General features: G+C 40.5%; 2 protein-coding genes and 1 long non-coding RNA gene across 9 annotated transcripts in view; 2 read left to right on the top strand and 1 right to left on the bottom strand.

Annotated features, from left to right (window-relative positions):
* SETD1B (SET domain containing 1B, histone lysine methyltransferase) overlaps positions 1 to 3,535 on the bottom strand; it is a 70,437-nt gene extending 66,902 nt beyond the window's left edge. For 3 of the 4 annotated variants that reach the window (XR_012155135.2, XM_073313481.2, XM_073313482.2), the window contains exons 1-4: positions 2,426 to 2,917; positions 2,064 to 2,218; positions 1,535 to 1,633; positions 810 to 1,080 (exon numbers count right to left, since the gene is read on the bottom strand). Coding sequence is in view for 3 of the 4 variants with exons in the window: in XM_073313481.2 (XP_073169582.1) it covers positions 810 to 1,080; positions 1,535 to 1,633; positions 2,064 to 2,218; positions 2,426 to 2,498 (598 nt within the window). In the remaining variant the exon portion in view is untranslated. Of the gene's footprint in view, positions 1 to 809; positions 1,081 to 1,534; positions 1,634 to 2,063; positions 2,219 to 2,425; positions 2,918 to 2,945 lie in introns of those variants that run through there. The other variant, XM_073313483.2, reaches the window with a different exon arrangement.
* RHOF (ras homolog family member F, filopodia associated) overlaps positions 3,185 to 18,599 on the top strand; it is a 48,608-nt gene continuing 33,193 nt past the window's right edge. The window contains exons 1-2 of one of the 4 annotated variants that reach the window (XM_073313500.2): positions 3,204 to 3,913; positions 4,830 to 5,280. In XM_073313500.2, the coding sequence (XP_073169601.2) occupies positions 5,197 to 5,280 (84 nt within the window). In that variant the 5' untranslated portion in view covers positions 3,204 to 3,913; positions 4,830 to 5,196. Of the gene's footprint in view, positions 4,504 to 4,533; positions 5,281 to 18,599 lie in introns of those variants that run through there. The other 3 variants (XM_073313501.2, XM_073313497.2, XM_078849001.1) reach the window with 3 other exon arrangements.
* On the top strand, positions 6,915 to 16,967 carry LOC140898921 (uncharacterized). The gene is made up of 2 exons (XR_012155137.2): positions 6,915 to 14,156; positions 15,588 to 16,967. It is a non-coding gene; the product is annotated as an uncharacterized LOC140898921 (long non-coding RNA).

The following is an 18,599-nucleotide window of genomic DNA, read 5'->3' as shown; positions in this document are numbered from 1 at the left end:
GTGTACTTCACTGCTTTAGCTTTCAGCCAGATGTTTAGAAAGGTCCTTCACTAGCATGTTTGGGGGAAAAAAACAACACACATAAAACAATAATAAGCAAAATTTTAATATTTTCAGTACTTGAATAGTTACTGCACTGTTAATTCCTGTAGTAGTACCATTGTGCCTCAATTATGCTGAGGATTAAAAGTGTTACTGTCCCTTTAAGAGAGAGAAGACACACACACACACACACACACACACACACACGCGTGCTCTCACACAGTGTCAAGTGCTGTACACTTTTTACTGCCAGACTTGGGTTTGTTGCTAAGTACCAGTGAAACGCCAGGAGCTCAGAAAATAGGATCCTGCCGCAGTTCAGTCAGATGTTTTTTAAAGATATAGTAGTTTCTAAGACAGGGAAAAACTTTACAACCATATTTCGAAGTGCATTTCTAAGCCTCTGAAAACAGTCACCAGTTTAGATCAAGGCATTTGTAAAGAGATTCTGAAATGGGTTGAGGGCGATGGCAAGGGCAGAGTTTGCCAAACCCGTGTCAGTGTGAGTGAATGAAATGGACAGGATGGCAGCATTTTGTAAATTACAGGACTGTCTCCTAGCAACAGACAACACATTCAGTTCCACGTGACTTCCAGTGGCCCAGAGAAAAGGAGAGACAGGCAGATGGGAAAAGAGTAACATTCACTTATTAGTATTTTTTAATCATCCAGCCCCTCCAGTCTGGAAAAGCATATCATTTAAGAGAAGAGAGGGGACGCAGGGGGTTGCAACTATACAGAGAATTAAGCTAAATTCTGCTTCCCACCTTTTGTATCCAGTTCCACATGGATGATGTTGCCCATGACTGATGTGTTGTGCAGGTGCTGGACGGCTTCCCTGGCACCCTTCACTGTGGCAAAGATCACTTTGGCAATGCCCAGGTGCTTCTTGTTCTTGGGGTTGTAGAGAATCTCTACTTCTTCCACTTCACCATATTTCTTGCACATGTCGGTCAGAAAGTTTTCACGGATGTTGTCATTCAACTTGGCAAAGGTTACCTGCTTGGGAGGCACTGGCCCCACGTAAAACTCATCAATCTGGAGATTTATACAAACACAAAATTAAATACAAATAATTAAGAACCAGGAGGGAGACTGGCAGCAGAAAATTAAATCATTTGGAACAGACAGATAGAGTTAGTCTCCTTAGAACTCTGGGGAAAGAAACTGTCTACAAACAATGTCACACCAGTCTGAAGAGAAATCCAGCCTCTACACTCTCAGAAATTCATATGGAAATGGTTACTTTTTCATCTTAAAAACATATTTTAAGCAGCTATATCAAGCATCAGAGTTGTAACTCAAAACAGGTAAACTGATCCTATCAGACAGATGTATTGATTTCTTTATAGAATAGGATTATTGTTAAACAGTTTGCCAGATAATATTAATACAAATCTGTCATTTAAAGGGCCCATTAAGTTATTTCAAACTCAAGCTCAATTGACAAATAACAAGAATCCAAACTAAACCTAAAGGTTAGTGCAGGTACCTTGAATTTGGGAACAGAAAGCTCCAACTCCTTGGTTTTGGTCCATATTCTTCCTATCCTGGGATCTCTGACACAATCCACCGGAGCAATTCCCGAGTTCTGCAAGGTGGGGTGGAGGGGGAAAACAGAACACACAAAAAACATCAATAATATTGCTAGAAATTTCAGGGGGGCGGGAAGCATACCACAGGGAAGCAGGGGAAGCCTCAGGGGAAGAGAAAAGCACACAAACACGTGTCAAATTGCGATACTAATGGGAAATAGACACAGATTGGAAACACAGAGAAATAAAGCTCCAGGTTTTAGCTCCTTCTTGGGATCCTGACAGTTGAATACATTGTGTCAGGTGGCAGTAACTTTCGAGTCTTTTCCTCCCCCCACCCTCCAACATTTGTTACAACATGAATTATTACAGCATTAAAAAATCCTTTCCCCACAACACCTCCCCTAAACAAGGACTGCTGGAGGGGGGGGCTAGGTAGAGGTTTGTGCGGGGTATATAATTTATTTTAAAAAACAAGACACTTACAGGCATGCTAAAATTTTGCCCATCATAACGATAGAGTTTATGCTGTCCTTTTTTCAGAGCTGGGTCAATAATCAATTTATAACTTCTCCAGTGGTGATTTCTTTTCTCGACAGAAGTGCTGGCTTGTGTGCTGTTCTCCATTCCGTTGATCCAACCTGGCGCGGGGGGAGGGAGGGGAAAAACACAAAGTTTTAAAAAAATGTAATAAAGATCCCATTTTAAGAATCACCCATTAAACCCATCAAAGCTGGGGGGGGGAAATACACAAACAGGAAGACTCTAAAATGGGGGAAATCTTAGACAACCCCCGTGAGACAAGAGACAGAAAGGGGAGGAGGGGGGGGGGAAAGACCCAATCTCACTTGAACTCTGTTTTTTGCCATGGTCTTCTGGGTGCTTGGCTTTTTCCCCTGCCTTGATCTCCTTGAAAGACATTGAGCGAGGCGGCCGATCGTCTCCTTGCAGCGAAAGGCGAGCTCCTCTTCACATTCGGCTGGTTACATTACACTGCTTTTGAAAGGCTCCTGCCTCCTTTTTTTGCGAGCCAACACATATTGTGTGTGTGCTTTCTGCTTGCTTCTCAGGCATCCCACAATACACCACTATGGAGCTCGGCTAATGGCTAACCGCCCTCAACCGAAGGCACATTCACAGCAGCTGCAGCGCGCCGCGAAGCCCCCAGCCTCGCCGAGCCGTGGCACCTCCCCACCCGAAATAAAGGGCCATGCATTTTCCCGAGCCGACCGAGCCTGGGGAGGGGGCCCCCCTCCCCGCTTTAAGGGCATGCAGGGAATTCCTTGGAATCTGCGGGCTGCGTTTACCTTAGCGCAAACTGTTTCTAAACAAGATGGACAGAGGGGGGACAAGTTTGGGGGCACTCACTGAGCCTGGCAGGGGCAGCCCGGGAGCGGCCCGGGCTGAAGGGCTGTATGCCTGGCCCCCCGCTACGTGTGTTCCCGCAGCCCCACCGAGCCCCGCTGGCTGGCGAGCCGCGGTGTTACAATGTGTCCATTGCACAGGACGGGAACCAGGGGGAGAAAGTAGCAGTTTTGCTTATTAAAGGTCCTGGGGTTGCAGCAGCCAATCAGCGTGGAGCTTCCATTTTGTTTGAGCGGTGAAAGGCAGCTGGGGATCTCTCTTTTTGCCTCTTTTCCTGGGCGAGGAGCGTCTCGCCTGGCTTTGGGCTTCATGTTGTTTTAGCTCATCTTGTGCTTTTGGTTTGTAATTTGGCCGTGGTTAGGTAATTGGCTGGTTAAAGGCACCAGGAGCCCGCAGCCAATCAGCGCGCAGCTTCCATTTGGCTTGAGTTATTAGACGCTGATCTAAAAACATCCTTCACCAGACAGCTAAGGAGAGGCCAACAGATCAGGCAGCCATTTTTCTGCAATGGAATTAAATGGCCAACTGGGTTTTCCTTTGTTCCAAAAGGGGATACTTTATTTGAATCCACACCATCCATTTCAGGACTTCTCAGTGTTGTATTAATGTCTGACAACATTTTAAAGGACTCAATGAAGAAGGAAGATAAAAAAGATTTGGATTTTTCCTTATGATTTGGAATCCATCTTTGTCTTGTGTAACTAGGTCATGGCACACCCTTATGTCAGCAGTAACAATTTTGAATTCAAAAATAAGTAAATACATATTTTTGTTTGGGTTTTTTAATCTTTATAACTATATTATGACTGAACAATAAATTTTAAAAAAATAGTTCCTGTATTAAACACTTAATTCCTGGCCATTTTTATTAACTCCTTTGGTGCTTATAAGGTAACGTTTTAAATATAGATTTAGGAATAGTGAATTCTGGCATAAAAATTTACTCTGATAAACTTTTTTTCTTTTACATTGTAAGTACCCAATCCATTCTGTCCTTACTAAGTGTAGTTTTCATGTTAATGTTACTGGAGTTGTCCTTATTTCTGAGCCTTCATTTGCATGTCTTATGTTTTTTTGTCTGTTTAGCTAAAACAATTTTATGCTTTTAAAATATTTTAGTTATAAAGCAAAATATCTAGCGAGAGATGTTTTTAAAATGTTTACAAACAGTAAATGTTAACCAGGTATTTTCACACTAACATGTACAGACTAAAATATTTGGGGGAAACATTTTTGAGTTTCTGTGTCGTCTGGAAAGCCACTGGCTCTCCTTTTAATGTACAGAGTAAATCTGTCACAGGAACCTAAATTTAAGCCTCGAGTAAGAGTCCTAACTGGATACTGTCAGTCAACATAACTGGACAACATTTTCTATAGTTTTTTGATGCTACACCATTGCCATATAAAGATCTTTAAATGTCTTAACAAGATACGTTTTGACTTGCAAATTCCCCAGAGAAGTGGGGATACAGATTATATAGCTATATATTTAGAAATATGTTTTAAAAAAGCTAAACAACACAACTTCACCTTGAGAACTGCATTCATCAGTGGTGAGCGGGTAAGTAAACCCTTTTGCCCTTGCAGAGAAACAGATAGCCCAGGCCTGTTCAGCAAATGTTATTGTCCTGGACAGAGAGAGCCTAATTATCGTCTGTAAAAACGGTAGCTAACTTGTTCTTGTGTCATCGATACATATACAGACTATATTAATATATATTTTTCAGAGCGTGATTTCTTTTTCCTCCACAAAGCGCTTGTTAGCAGCTCTGCTTTTTGTGGAGGGAGACTGCGGATCCATGCTGGCATTACATGGCTGTTAAATTGTTCCTCTCTTCTTCGCTCTCTCTCTCTCTCTCCCCCCCCCCCATATCTATTTCCAAACAGTAAGATTATGAAGGAGGATTTTAGAAGACGAAACCCCCTTTACGTGTTTATCCATCTAATTACTGAAGAATCTGGCTCGCGAAAAAACAAAAAGGGACTGTTTTCAGAACGGTGACAACGAGCCTGTAAAGGTCTCGCTAAAATGCGCTGCAAAATCCTTCCCCACGAGACGCAGCTACTTTAGAAACGGTCTGAAAATAGATCCAAAATGAGGGAGGCTGCCTCCAAAGGAGGGACACTTTGCAGCCTGGATTGTTACAGTCGGGAAGAAGTGACGCAGTTGATGTTCACAGCAGTTCTGTGCTTTCATGCAGCTACTGAGCCCATGCAACTAACTCCCAGCTGAGTTTTATTTTAAAATCTGCTAATGCACCAAGCGTATCATGCCTTTGCAGCCCCGTGCCACGGGAAAAACCGGGAGGCTGTCTGGCATTTCAGCACGCAGCTCCAGGTTGTACTCCATATTGTTTGTGAGAGGGGGTGGGGTAGTGGTTCGTAATGGCTTCTTCTTTGCAATGCTGTATTCTTGTCAGGTTTGGGGGCAGCAGCACGTCTGTGTCTCCCAGTGTCTAGCGTTGTTTCTATTTCCGATCATTGCAGGGAGGTGACTGCCCGCCCCCCCCCTCTTTGTGAGGCTTGTGGAAAGTGAAGAAGAGAAGTAAGGGGGGGGTTGTTTTTTAAGGCTCGGGGAAAAAATGGTTGCCATTTCGTGAAAGCACTTTGCAGCAGCAGAAGGAAGCGAGCAGGGGCTTGTAATCGGAGATCCTGGCAAGGCTCCAGCTAACGCCTGCTGTTCTGCTAGGCACTCCCAGGGGGGCTGGGGGGGACCGGGAGGGGGCGGGGGAGAGAGCGCGAGGAGGGGAGGCCAGGGCTAGGCTGGCAGCTCTCTTAAAGAAACAGGACACTAGCTTGGGGAAGACAAAGCAGCATCGAGTAATGCAGACAAAGCCCTCGTGGCTATAAATAAAACGATTGTTGCTATGAAGATCCTCCTGGTCACTTTTTAAACTGACCGTAGCATAGCACAGGCATTTGACAAGCGAGTGCAATACAAAAATAGCCAAATGGCCAGGAAATGGCATGGGGCACCCTTATCGCTCTAGAAGCTGGTGTTTTCTTTACACAGATCAGGCGACGGGCTCGCTGTCTGGAGTGCAGATGCATGTAATGGGGTTTATGTTGCTAGAAACGTGTAAAGCTATGTAGAGACCGGGACAAGAACTGTGATCTTTAGTTCAGCCCTTTAAACAGTCCCCATAGCTCTTAGCCCATTGTTTTTCAAAGTCGGTTTCACTGTATGTTGCTAATCTTCCTCTGTCCTCTTCGGCCCACAAACAGGGTGGGTCCAACATTGAGATGGGAGGGAGGAGTAGCTGACGGCAGAGTGCATGGCCTGTGCCAAATCAGGTTGTTGGCTGGCCCAGCTTCTCCGGTGACTTCAGGGATGCCGTGCAGGGATCTGTCTGTTCATTGTAGGTCCTGCGGCCATTGTATTACCTATGGTCTCTGCACCACTCTGTGTCCGTGCAGGGGGGTCCTTGCCTTTCCAAAAGGAGTTTTGAGAGGCCTCTCTCCCTTACTTCTCGGCTATTGTCAGCCTCAACTTTTAGTAAATGGAGGGTCATATTAGTCCATTGATCCATTTATATCCACTTACAGAAAGGATCAAGGCGAGAGGCCAGCTCATATTCTGTATTTCTAGGGGAAAAAAATCTAGGGCACTATTGAAACTAGTGTAGGAGGTTTATTCACAGGGAGAATTAACAGACGTCCGTTTTCAGTGCAGTTAAATCCAATATGGGTGGTTTTGATATGCGAAATATCAGATTAAATAGATTTTTCCTACATCTAGCTAAGTATGAGGGTATTGTGGTTGTTTCCAAGTTTATATACTCATTTTGCTGTGTGGGGAGGAGTTCATTTCATTCCACTCCACTCCACACTAAAATTAGATCAGATAATGCAACCAGCCTTAATCAACCATCCAAAGGGCGAGGAAAAACCCAGTTGTAGAGGAGGCCTTCTTTTAAAGGTAGAAGAAAATCATACTGTGAACTTTTATGGGAGGGGAAAAAGGTAAGTGGCTACTTAAGACAGATGCTTGCGTCTTGGAGGTGGGATGCATGGTGCAGAGTTCACTGTACCAGTTTGTGTCTAAAGTTAGTCATTTTTTTTGTTTTTTGTAAAAGCTTTGGTTTATGTTGAGAGGGTTAAGGTAGGGTAGGGTTGTGCAAATAAGGCATTGCATTTTCATCTTTTTCAAAATAAATATAAGGGTTTATTTTACTCTTAATAGTTGACTATATTTTTATCCATGATTCTTCCGCAACCTGAATCAATCTGTTATACTAGAATAAGCAATAAACCTGTATGCATGTGTGTGTGTGTGTCTATATGGAATACACAAACATAAACTCCCACGTGAAAATGCCTCTAAAACACAAGGCTTACTTTTAAAATTAGAAAATTGGCTCCCCTGCCTTCCCTCTCCAATGCTGATACCTTTAACCAGCCACCTCTCCTGTCTAATTGGGATGCAGTGGTTCAAACACTTTTTTTTTTTCCCTTCCCCTGCTTTTCTGGAATCTCTTTGAAGTCATTATGCACTCTAGCATTCTTGTCCCTTATACAGTGAAACAGGAAACTCTCCGGGCTAATTTCAGAAAGTGGAGTGCATATTTGTATTCAGTAAAATATCTCTTTGTTAGCAACATGTAAAACTCACGGAGTGCCCTAACCCATGAAGCCATATTCATGTGCATGGCTCTTGCTCGTACCTGTAGTTCTGATCACTTTAAATAATAATTAGTAAAGATATTTGCAGAAACTACTATATAGTCCTTCTTTACCATAAATCCTTGTTAAAATGTTCCTTGACTATTTTTTATTAGACTAGAAGTCAAAACCATTTTAATTTACCGAAAGACAACAAAAGCCAAACAGCATCCCAATCAAAACAGTGCTGCTGATTATTTTGTACTATTGTAAAACAGTTCTAGATCTTGCACTATATTGTGCAAGCTGAAGACGTAAGTGATGAATGAGGAAGTGGTCAGTTAATCTTAAGCAACATCTCTTAACTTTCTCGTGCTTGGTTTTTTATTTTTAAATAAATATTAAACTGTTCAGATATTTTAACAAATGTTAAAACCCAAATTACCACCTCCTTCTCCCCTCCTCCCCAAAAAATGGTTTAACTGAAATTCTGTTCTTCACTTAACTAGTTATACCCAACTATGATTATGGTTTCCAAATAGTGGGTGATTTTTATGTATTAAGGCCCTACTTTTGTGTGTGTTTGCACAACTCTGTCCAAGCACACATCTATGTAGTTACTTTTCCAGTGCTAATTCCTTTGTGTGCAATTAACCACTTTGCAGTGTGCAAAACCATCACCTGTGTCGTCAGGCAGTAGAATCTTATCTGTTAATTGCCCTAGCAAATGTTAGTGCTAGAAAAGTGTGTGTGGAGAGTTGCACATATATGCAAGTGAAAGCCAGTGTGATGGTGCACTGAAAACGTGGGCCCAAATGTGCTGCAGTAAGTACCATAAAGTGGGTTGAAGCAGAGATTAGTGGCCTATTTTTCAGAAGTGCTGAGCACCTGCAGCTCTTGGTGAATAAGAGGCTATCTAGCACCCCTGAAAATCACATCATGTATGTCTGAACTTGGAATTTCCTTGCTTTTGTAAGGTTGTTAAATAGTAAGTGTCTTAAATGTAGTCTAAAAGTTGTTGAGGCAATCTGAGAGCAGTTATACTCTGTAGAGTGGATGGCTTAGCAACCAAACATCAAGTCTGAAACAGTGGGCTATCACTGCATTTTAAATCCCAGAAAGGTCAACGCAGACTTTCTCTGAGTTAGAGTGACTCAGTTTTAGTACACGGGGATCTTTAGAGAGACACCTTAAAAGCAGATTTCTGCTCTGTGTGCTTCCTAATGATTCAATAATGCTCCTTCTCATAGGAACAGGATTTGTTCTTGCCCAACGTATCCCACTGCTTCATTATTGAGCAGCATGCTCTGTGTCAGTTGTCCAAGCGACTATCATCGCTATCCCAGACACGGTTGCATTTCTGTGACAAAGTGTTATATCTGACATACTCTAGGATGAAAGACACTATAGAAGCAGTTATTTATATGATAAGTTTTATAGCTACCCTGGTAAACATTCATTTTGACTGTATTCAGTCTTACAACTCTTTTATACTCTTTTATACTGTACCAGTTTTTTTTACAATAGTAAATTAGAAACTAGTACATTAGTGCAGTGTCTGTGCAGGCATTTGCAGCTACTCTCATGCGGCTTTGGACAGTAGATTAATAGAAGGACAGAAAGTATCATTGTGATCATCTAGTCTGACTTCCTGCATAACACAGTCCATAGGACTTCCTGCAGCTAATGACTGCTTCAAGTGCAATAATTGTGGTTGAACTAGAGTATATCTTTTAGAAAAATATTGAGTCTTGTTTTTAACATTTCTGGGGTGGAGAATCCATCATACTCTTTGACAAATTGTTTCAGTGATTAATTACACTCATTTTTAAAAAATAATTATGCCTTATTTCTAGTCTGAATTTTTTTTTGGGTGGTTGGGGGGGGTGGGTCCTGGCTTCAACTTCATCCATTAGATCTTGTTATACCTTTTGTCTGCTAGATTTAATAGCCCGGTGTTATCAAACTTCTGTTCGTAGGTACTTCTAGACTGTGATCACATTACCCCTTAATCTTCTTTTGATAACCTAAATGGATAGAGCTCCTTAAGTCTCTCACTATAAGGCATGTTTACCAATCCTTTAATCGGTCTCATGGCTTTTCTCTGAATCTTCTCCAATTTTTCAACCTCCTTCTTGAAATATACGCACATGAATTGCTCACAGTATTCCAAGTAAGTCACAGCAGTGCTAGATGCAGAGGTACTATGACTTCTGTACTCCTACTTAATATTCCCATGTTTATAAATCCAAGGATCATATTTGCTCCTTTTCGCCACAGCATCACACTGCAAGCTCATGTTTAGATGATTATCCACAATGCCAGAGTTACTGCTTCTCAGAGTCTCCCATTCTGGAGGCATGGCCTGTATTTTTTGTTCCCAGATGTGTGTCTTTACATTTGCCCATAATAAAACACTTGACTATATTAAAAATATTGTTTGCTTGAGCCCAGTTTACCAAGCAATCCAGATCACTGTATCAATGACCGGTCCTCTGCATTATTTACCCACTACCCCAGTCTTTGTCATCTGCATACTTCATCAGTAACCATTTTGTATTTTCTTCCAGGTCATTGATAAGTATTTAATAACATAGGGTGAGGAACCAATCCCTGCAGGATCCCATAATGAACATTCCCACTCATTGATGGTTTCCTGTTAACAATTTACATTTTGAGGCCTATCAGTTAGTCAGTTTTGAATCCATGTTGATTTTATATCATTCTAGTTTCTTAATCAGAGTGTTGTACAGAGTCAAGTCAAATGCCTTACAGAAGTCTATTACATCAACACTGTTACCTTTATCAACCAAACTTGTAATCTCATCAAAACATGATATAATTTATACTAGAACCTAAAATAGTTAGAATGGGAAGGTTAACCAAGGAAGATGGTTTTCCTTTTTATATATATATATATATATATATATATATATATATTTTTTTTTTGGTGCCATACAATTTTTAACCTCTGCCAGAGTGGGGCTGTAATTTCTCAGCCAAAGTATGCCATCTCTAGATAGGGCAGCCTTTTACCTCTACCCTGCCCTGTAATATAGTCACTGGGGATATACATATGATCTAGCACAGGGTTTCTCAACCCATGGGTTGGGACCCAAAAAGGGGTCACCAGAATGTTTCAAAGGATTGCATGGCAACTTCTGTGGATCCTGTCCCACAGGGCTGGCTGGGATTGCCTCCCTGCTCCAGGCACTGCAGCCTCTGGGGTCCCAGCACCACTCAGGTCTGGCCCAGCCATCATGATGACGAGAGTCTGAGTAGGCCAAATTTGAGTGAGTGGCACTGCAACTCCATGAGCCAGGTCACAACTCCACTCTCACAAATTTGGTCCAGTCAGGGGGCCGGGGCCAAACCTGAGTGGCGGTGAAACACCTGGAGTGGAGAGCCAAGCCCAGCCAGCCCCACAACACAGGAACTGCCACTGTGGGGTGAGTGCTGGGCAGGACTCAACCCCCCTCAGGGGTAGGATCTGACTGAAACCACCCCAAGGCCTCCACCCCCAGTCTATTTGCTGGGGCGCGACAAGCCATAAACATTTGCAAAGGAGTCCCTGAGCCCAACAAGGTTGAGAACCACTGATCTAGCATAAGACTTGAAACCTTTAACCTACTGTATTGTTTTCACCATCTTGATACAAGAAGATGTGTCCATAACTAATCACATATGGTGGAAAGAACACATCTGTCATCAGAAAAAATCCGTATGTCATTTGATGCACATATGATTTTTGTAACCTCAGTATGTTGGCTATTCGTTATACTTTTTGTAATACTAAGTATGAGCAGCACATCAAGACAGTTTTTGAATGCTTTCAAAAATAATAATTTTTGAGCTATAAAAGAATAACAAAGCAAATTCAATTCCAGTCGTATACCAGCTTGTTGCATCTCATTTCATTCACAATTGAAATAGAGCTACAGCTGAAGTCAAATGATTCATTTTGTGTTTACAGCTGGTAATTGTATAAAGTACTTTGAAACTTTAAAAAGTTGTTATAAATTAACCGAGCTCGAAATTGATCAGTACTTTGAAGTTATTACATCATTTCAAAATGTTGGCTTAATGCTTCCTGTCCTAAAACCGTCAAGAAATTACTTCAGTAGTTAAAAATTTTGGCATTCAATGAGGTTGTGTTATTGATAGGAAATGAAAGAATACACTATGAGTGGTAAACTACAAACATATATGGATCAAAATACTTGTATATTGAGACTTCAATCACTCAAATGGTCTAGAGACACTATTGTACTTGAGCTGGTTTAGGAAGTGTGAATGCAGTGTCTGTGATCACTATAACTGGCTGATGGAAAATGCTGTTAGAGTTATTTTAAAAAAAAAAGTTGTGAACTATTCTTTTTTTTTTCTCTTGTGATGACTTTCAAATTTGTTCAGCTTATAAGTGAAACAGGTTTTTTTTCTAACTACTACATTGCAAGCTCCACTTGTGATATGAAATCAAGCTGAGTTCTTTCTCCCCCTTATGTTGTTGCTATTACTGATGATATCCTAGTTTTTTTTGTTTTGTTTTTTGGTATTTTTTTTGGACAGGGCCATTCAAGTGCTCCAGCTGGTTTATTAAATCAGGGTTTTTCAGTAGAACTGGCTTGGATATGTGGTCTGCCTAATGTTGGCTGGTCCACTATAGCCCTACTCTGCTGCATAGCACAGCAGCTTACAGTTGCTAAGCAGCTGCAGATTCTTCTTTACCTTGGCTACCAATCAGCTGTTCAGTGGAAGAAACATCAGTTCCCTTTGATCCATTAAGAAGCGTAAGCAACATGAAAACATGAGCAGTGGCCATGGCAAAATTGTTCCTTTTCTGGCTGGCTGGTAGGGCCCCTGGCAAAAATGCTTAAGGATGAGAAATGAAGGTAAACTTTATGGAGCAGAGGAAGGAAGTGCTGAGGAAAGAGAGACATTGATGGCAGGGGTGAGGGAGAACTAGCATATGTGCACAATGTAGATTACAAAGAGAGCATATCTTACACAGAGCAAGGGAACACAGTCAGGAAAAGAAATATGAGAGAGGCCAAGAGCGCAACTCAGAAGGGAAAGAAACAGGAGAGAGAACAGGTTTCAGAGTTGCAGCCATGTTAGTCTGTATCCGCAAAAAGAATAGGAGTAAAATTTATTAGTCTCTAAGGTGCCACAAGTACTCCTGTTCTTTTTGAGGAGAGAGAACAGTATACATAGGAGCAAGAAATAAGGCAGGAACTTAAAAGGCCTGCAAATGATGGGACAGAAAATACAGGAAGAGGAAAACAGAGCTTATTTCACCTGCACCCTGTGTAAACACTTATCCCAGTGAAAAGTGGGTGAAAAATGCTATCACATTAGAATGGTACCTTGCATTTATGCATATTTCTTAATCCTACGTGCATTTTTAACCCATGCCTTTTACATTTTTTAAAATGTATTAAGCCTTTGCCTCTTATTTAGAATTGACCTTCCCATGTTCTGTTTTTTTTAATTAAATAACCCTAATCACATTCTATCATTATTCTAATATATTTTCTTAAAATTAGTGTTAACCCTTTAATTTATTGTATTTTTGACCCAAGCCTATTTCCAAATATTTTTATTTATTTTAACCCTTGAAGACTACTTTCAGATTGCAAGACAGCTCTAATCCCCAAACTCAAGTAAGCTCTCTCCACGCCTCCAGAGAGCTGTGACCTGCTCATTTTCTCCACTCCCTCCTGAGAGGAGTCGGTGATTATGAACCACTTTACTTCCCAACACCTTCCCTGCTGGTGAAGTCTTTCCTTTTCTCTGAGTGCAACTCCTCTCTCAACTGATTAATAATATGCTGAGGTAAGATTAGGGGCTACTGGGGTTGGAGCAGGTTCCTGGGACAGGGAAAGTATTACATAAGAACGGCCATACTGGGTCAGACCAAAGGTCCATCTAGCCCAGTGTCCTGTCTTCTGGCAGTGGCCAATGCCAGGTGCCCCAGAAGGAATGAACAGAACAGGTAATCATCAAGTGATCCATCCCCTGTCGCCCATTCCCAGCTTCTGGCAAACAGAGGTTAGGAATACCATCCCTGCCCATCCTGGCCAATAGCCATTGATGAACCTATTCTCCATGAACTTACCTAGTTCTTTTTTTGAACCCGGTTATAGTCTTGGCCTTCACAACATCCTCTGGCAAGGAGTTCCACACATTGACTGTACGCTGTGGGGGGACGGGACTTCTTTTTGTTTGTTTTTAAAACTGCTGCCTATTAATTTCATCTGGTGACCCCTAGTTATTGTGTTATGAGAAGGAGTAAATAACACTTCCTTTATTTATTTTTTCTCCACACAAGTCATGATTTTATAGACCTCTATCATATCCCCCCTTAGTGGTCTCTTTTTCTAAGGTGAAAAGTCCCAGTCTCATTAATCTCTCCTCATATGGAAGCCATTCCATACCCCTAATAATTTTTGTTGCCCTTTTCTGAACCTTTTCCAATTCCAGTATATATTCTTTGAGATGGGGCAAACACATCTGCACACAGCATTGCCTGTGCTTCTCCCATTCCAGGTCTCTTTCTCCTGAGAGGACTCTGTAAACCAGCCTCCTGAGGGAGATGCTCTCAAGGACCAGGTACTGGACTGCAGGAGGGGGCTGGTGCCACAAAGGACTGGGGGAATCTGTCTGTAGTGCCCAAAAATTAATCCTATCTGACAGGTGTTCAGTTATCCATATTAAATAAGCTGATGATTTGAGCCCTATAAATAGCTGCTTTCTAGGTGGGAGACAATCTGTGGTTTACAAACCAGATCTGTCCCATCTACATAAGAGTTGCTGAATGTTCCCTGCCTGGTTTTGCTGAGTTGTGCTTCTAGTTTGGCTTTCAGTTCCATTTTCCTGCCACAGACAGTTGTCCAGTTTTCCTTTTTTTAGCCCTTTGAACATTATGGTAGCATTTGGATGGTTTATATGCATAGTTTGCCTTCGTGTTTTGCACTCGGTTAGTGCATGAGCCACTTTGAGCCAAATTAAACAGGAACTCTGTTTCCAAGACATGGAAAAGCAGATAGGGTATTTTCTCATTGAAATTTCCTTTTTCCACATTACTTAATAGTCTAGAAAATTGTTTTAGCAGCTCTTTCTGCTGAAAAGAATTGAACAGTGTATTATTTCCTAATTGGCCAAGTAACAATTTAATAATGTTATGATTTGGGCTAAACCTTATTTAAGCTAGTGGGTGTAACAGCCACCTTTCATTCTGGATAAAGTGTAAAAAAGCAATTGAGCTCCTTTATGGAACCAGACAGCTGAAATAATAGGAGTACTGCCCAAACATAGGCACAAGGTAGGGCTTGAGTAGAAGCTAAACAATGTGGCCCAAGAGGTTTCCCTGGGGACAGATATAGCAAAGGCAGTGGGTAGGGCAGAGACTGATGAAGATGGTTGTGAGAGAAGCAGAGAGACACACCACAGAAACAGACACAGAGAAGGAGCTGAAAGCCAAGGAGACAGCAGAATGAGCTCTAGGAGCATGGCCCCGAGAAAAAGCCTAGAGAACTTTTTGGCTGAGGAATGACTGAATGAGGCTTACTTGTGGCACCTTAGAGACTAACAAATTTATTTGAGCATAAGTTTTCATGAGCTACAGCTCACTTCATCGGATGCATGCAGTGGAAAATACAGTGGGGAGATTTTATATACAAAGAGAACATGAAACAACGGGTGTTACCATACACACTGTAACAAGAGTGATCAGGTAAGGTGAGCTATTAACAGCAGGAGAGCGGGGGCGGGGGGAAACCTTATGTAGTGATGATCAAGGTGGGCCATTTCCAGCAGTTGACAAGAATGTGTGAGGAACAGTTGGGTGGGGGTGGGGGGGAATAAACATGGGGAAATGTGTATGGCAACACCCGTTGTTTCATGTTCTCTGTGTATATAAAATCTGTATTTTCCACTGAATGCATCCGATGAAGTGAGCTGTAGCTCACGAAAGCTTATGCTTAAATAAATTTGTTAGTCTCTAAGTTGCCACAAGTACTCCTTTTCTTTTTGTGGGTACAGACTAACATGGCTGCTACTCTGAAACCTGAACGAGGCTTGGAACTCTGAGCAAGGAAACTCTCTTCTGTTTGATTCCTACTGTGCTGAAGGAAACAAGACTTTGACCATTCTTTGTAAATAAATAGGATTGCATTAAAAAAAAAAAGCCTTTCTCCATCGTCCGTTTCTTTTCCTACCTGAAACAACCTGCAGGACCCTGGAAATTAGCTAACCACTTGGGACAAACAGAGGTAACAGTAACTTGTACTGATAGTGTCTTGCACTTACATAGTGCCTTTTGTGAACTGCTCTACAAGCATTACGATTCACAGTATCCCATTGACTTATTTTTATATGAATTTTACAGGTAGCACAAAAGTTAAATGACTTAACCAGATTCACGTATGCCTCGTTTATACAAATCTGCGCTTTTACTGGTGTAGCTTTGCTATACCAGTACAAAGCACAGGTTTGCCATTATAGCTGCCTACACACTAGGAATGCTTTGCTGGAATAGTATCCTGATATTCCAGTATCAGTAAGTGTTTGGTGTAGACACAGCCTAGGAGGTTTTTGCTAATTTAGTTATGCTGGTTGCTATAACTATCTTGGCAAAATTTTCCTAGTGTAGACAAGGCCATAGAGTGGCGGTGATGCCGACAAAAAAATTAACAATGCTCCTGTGCAGAGACCACAGCCTACCATGCTGACGAATACTAACTATCTCATTGTTTACTCCTATTCCCCCTTCTGTCTATATATGCATCTATTGTCTCTTCTGTTATATTTAGATTGTAAGCTGTTTGGGACAGGGACTGTCTCTTTGTTCTGTGTTTTTACAGCACCTTGCACAATGGGATCCTGGTCCATGACGAGGTCGCCTGGGTGCTATGGTCATACAAATAATAACAGTAGAGCGGGGAAATGAATTCAGTATCCAAACTTCTGCTCCCTCACTCTAAACACTAGCTCACATTTCCTGTATGGCATCTGGTAAAGATGTTAAATATAATACACTATTATCTTTCCTAAACAGGCTTCCTCCCTAAAATTAAGGTGAAAATATAGTCTACCTCGATGAGAGAACATTCCATGTGGTAATACAGAAACTAGTTTGCTTTGCCACTCATTGGCAGAAAGCATATCAACTTGTCATTTCTCTTGAAGTACAGGATTTGAGGGAAACATTAAGGAACTGTTAAGTTCTTAAGTGTTGCTTAATTACTGAGTCATCAGTGTAGCACAATATTAATATATTCCATGATTAGATTTTTTTTTTAAGACAATGGAAAAATCTGTAAAGCGAAAATTGTAGTCCTGAGGCAGGGGCTTCAGGATTAAATTAGTAATTCAAATTAAAACAAGTTGAGCTATTTACTGGATCAGATTTTTTTTTTTCAATTGTAAGATTATATGAGTCAAACTATATGTTTTTAGAATCTTGTTACACAGAAGAAGAAAATTCTGCCTCAGGACTGGTTGAAAAGAGTCTTGTGACAGCTTACTAAATTTCTGTTTACCTTCTTAGCACCAGATTTCATTACTGTTGAACTATCAGATTTCAGTGGGGTTCTGCACTGAGATAGGACTATGCCTGAGTGCATCACAACACAGGGTATTGACGTGTATGAGAATTATATGTTTTTGTGTGTGATAGTATCACACACCATGCTCTAAAATATATTTTAATCACATTATTAAAAAGTTGTGCCTGAATATAAAAAAATCACTATTTGGCATCTAATTTCTGGGATAGAATGCTTCCAGTTTCCTCTGCCTTGGTTTGATAACGGCAACATTTATAAGATGAATTTCAAGTGCTGCAGGGTGTGGGATTTGCAGGTTGCTCATGTTAATTTCAACCTAAATTCTCTGTCCTGGGCCTTCAGAGTAAAGTGGATACAAATACATATTTTTTTATTTAAATTTGTTTTTATTTAAATGTATTTTTATTTTTAAATATAAACCTGCTTAAAGTTAAATTTGAAATTGACAACCTATGTTAAGGTCTAAATTTACTGTAATCTATTAAAATAAAATTTTAAAAATAATCTGCATCAATGACCCCTCTTTGAATTTTAGGATGTTACTTTTTAAATTATATATAGAATTAGGGGGAAACATCTTGAACTTTTGAGATCAACTCAAGCTTTATAAATGTCACAATATCATGTATCGCATTAAGTATCTACCTGTCTATTACTTTCAGTCTTTAGGATGGAGGGAATGCTGCTATTTACATTTTTCCAAATGTAAGTTATTTCAGTTTCTTTTGCCCAGAAAATATTTTGCCGTAATTACTTTTCTTTTCAGTTTAACTAGCAGGTGGAGAGAGAGAGTTAAGCACCAAACTTCTGAAAATCTCACTAGGCACTTATCTGGATCTTTAGATACATATCCATGGTGACAGTAAACAATCCATCAGTTCACTATTTACTGTTCATTCTTCCATTGTTTTGCATTTAAAACTGATTTATTAAACATGTTTTGATAAACTTACTTTTTTCTTGATATAATCCAACACATTTAAGGTAGTTTTGTTTAATAAAAACATTTTTAAAATGCCGTTTTTGTATGTTTTAATCAAATTTTTATTTCTGTCCAAATGCAGCTTGATACAAATAGAAAGTAAAAAATTATCTAATAAGAAATGAATCATTCACCATTCTCTAATATAAAGTAAAAATTAAGAATCTGAAGAAGTGTATGTTAAGCTACATAATTACTTATGTACATATGTATAGATATAGTGCTGTCCTTGTTAGGGGAAAAAAAAAAAACCAACCCACCAAATTTGGTGCATAGGCTATTAAAGGTGTTTTAATTATTATACTAACTAATGAAAGGGGTTTTTTATTTATAAAAATAAAAAGTACAGATGTAAAATAAGATTAAATTCAGTTATTTAAATCAGAGTTTTCTGTTTACTGATCTGATTTTTAAATCACTTATTAACATCAATCCTCCCCTTTAAAAGTGTATTTACCCTCTGAATTTAGGCAAGCCCTGCTAGCTCAGTGTTTGAAAGCACAA

The sequence above is a fragment of the Lepidochelys kempii genome, chromosome 15 (genome assembly GCF_965140285.1).
Source record: "Lepidochelys kempii isolate rLepKem1 chromosome 15, rLepKem1.hap1, whole genome shotgun sequence".
Taxonomy (NCBI): domain Eukaryota; kingdom Metazoa; phylum Chordata; order Testudines; family Cheloniidae; genus Lepidochelys; species Lepidochelys kempii.
The sequence above is the reverse complement of the archived record's forward strand: the minus strand, read 5'-3'. Positions and strand labels throughout refer to the sequence as shown.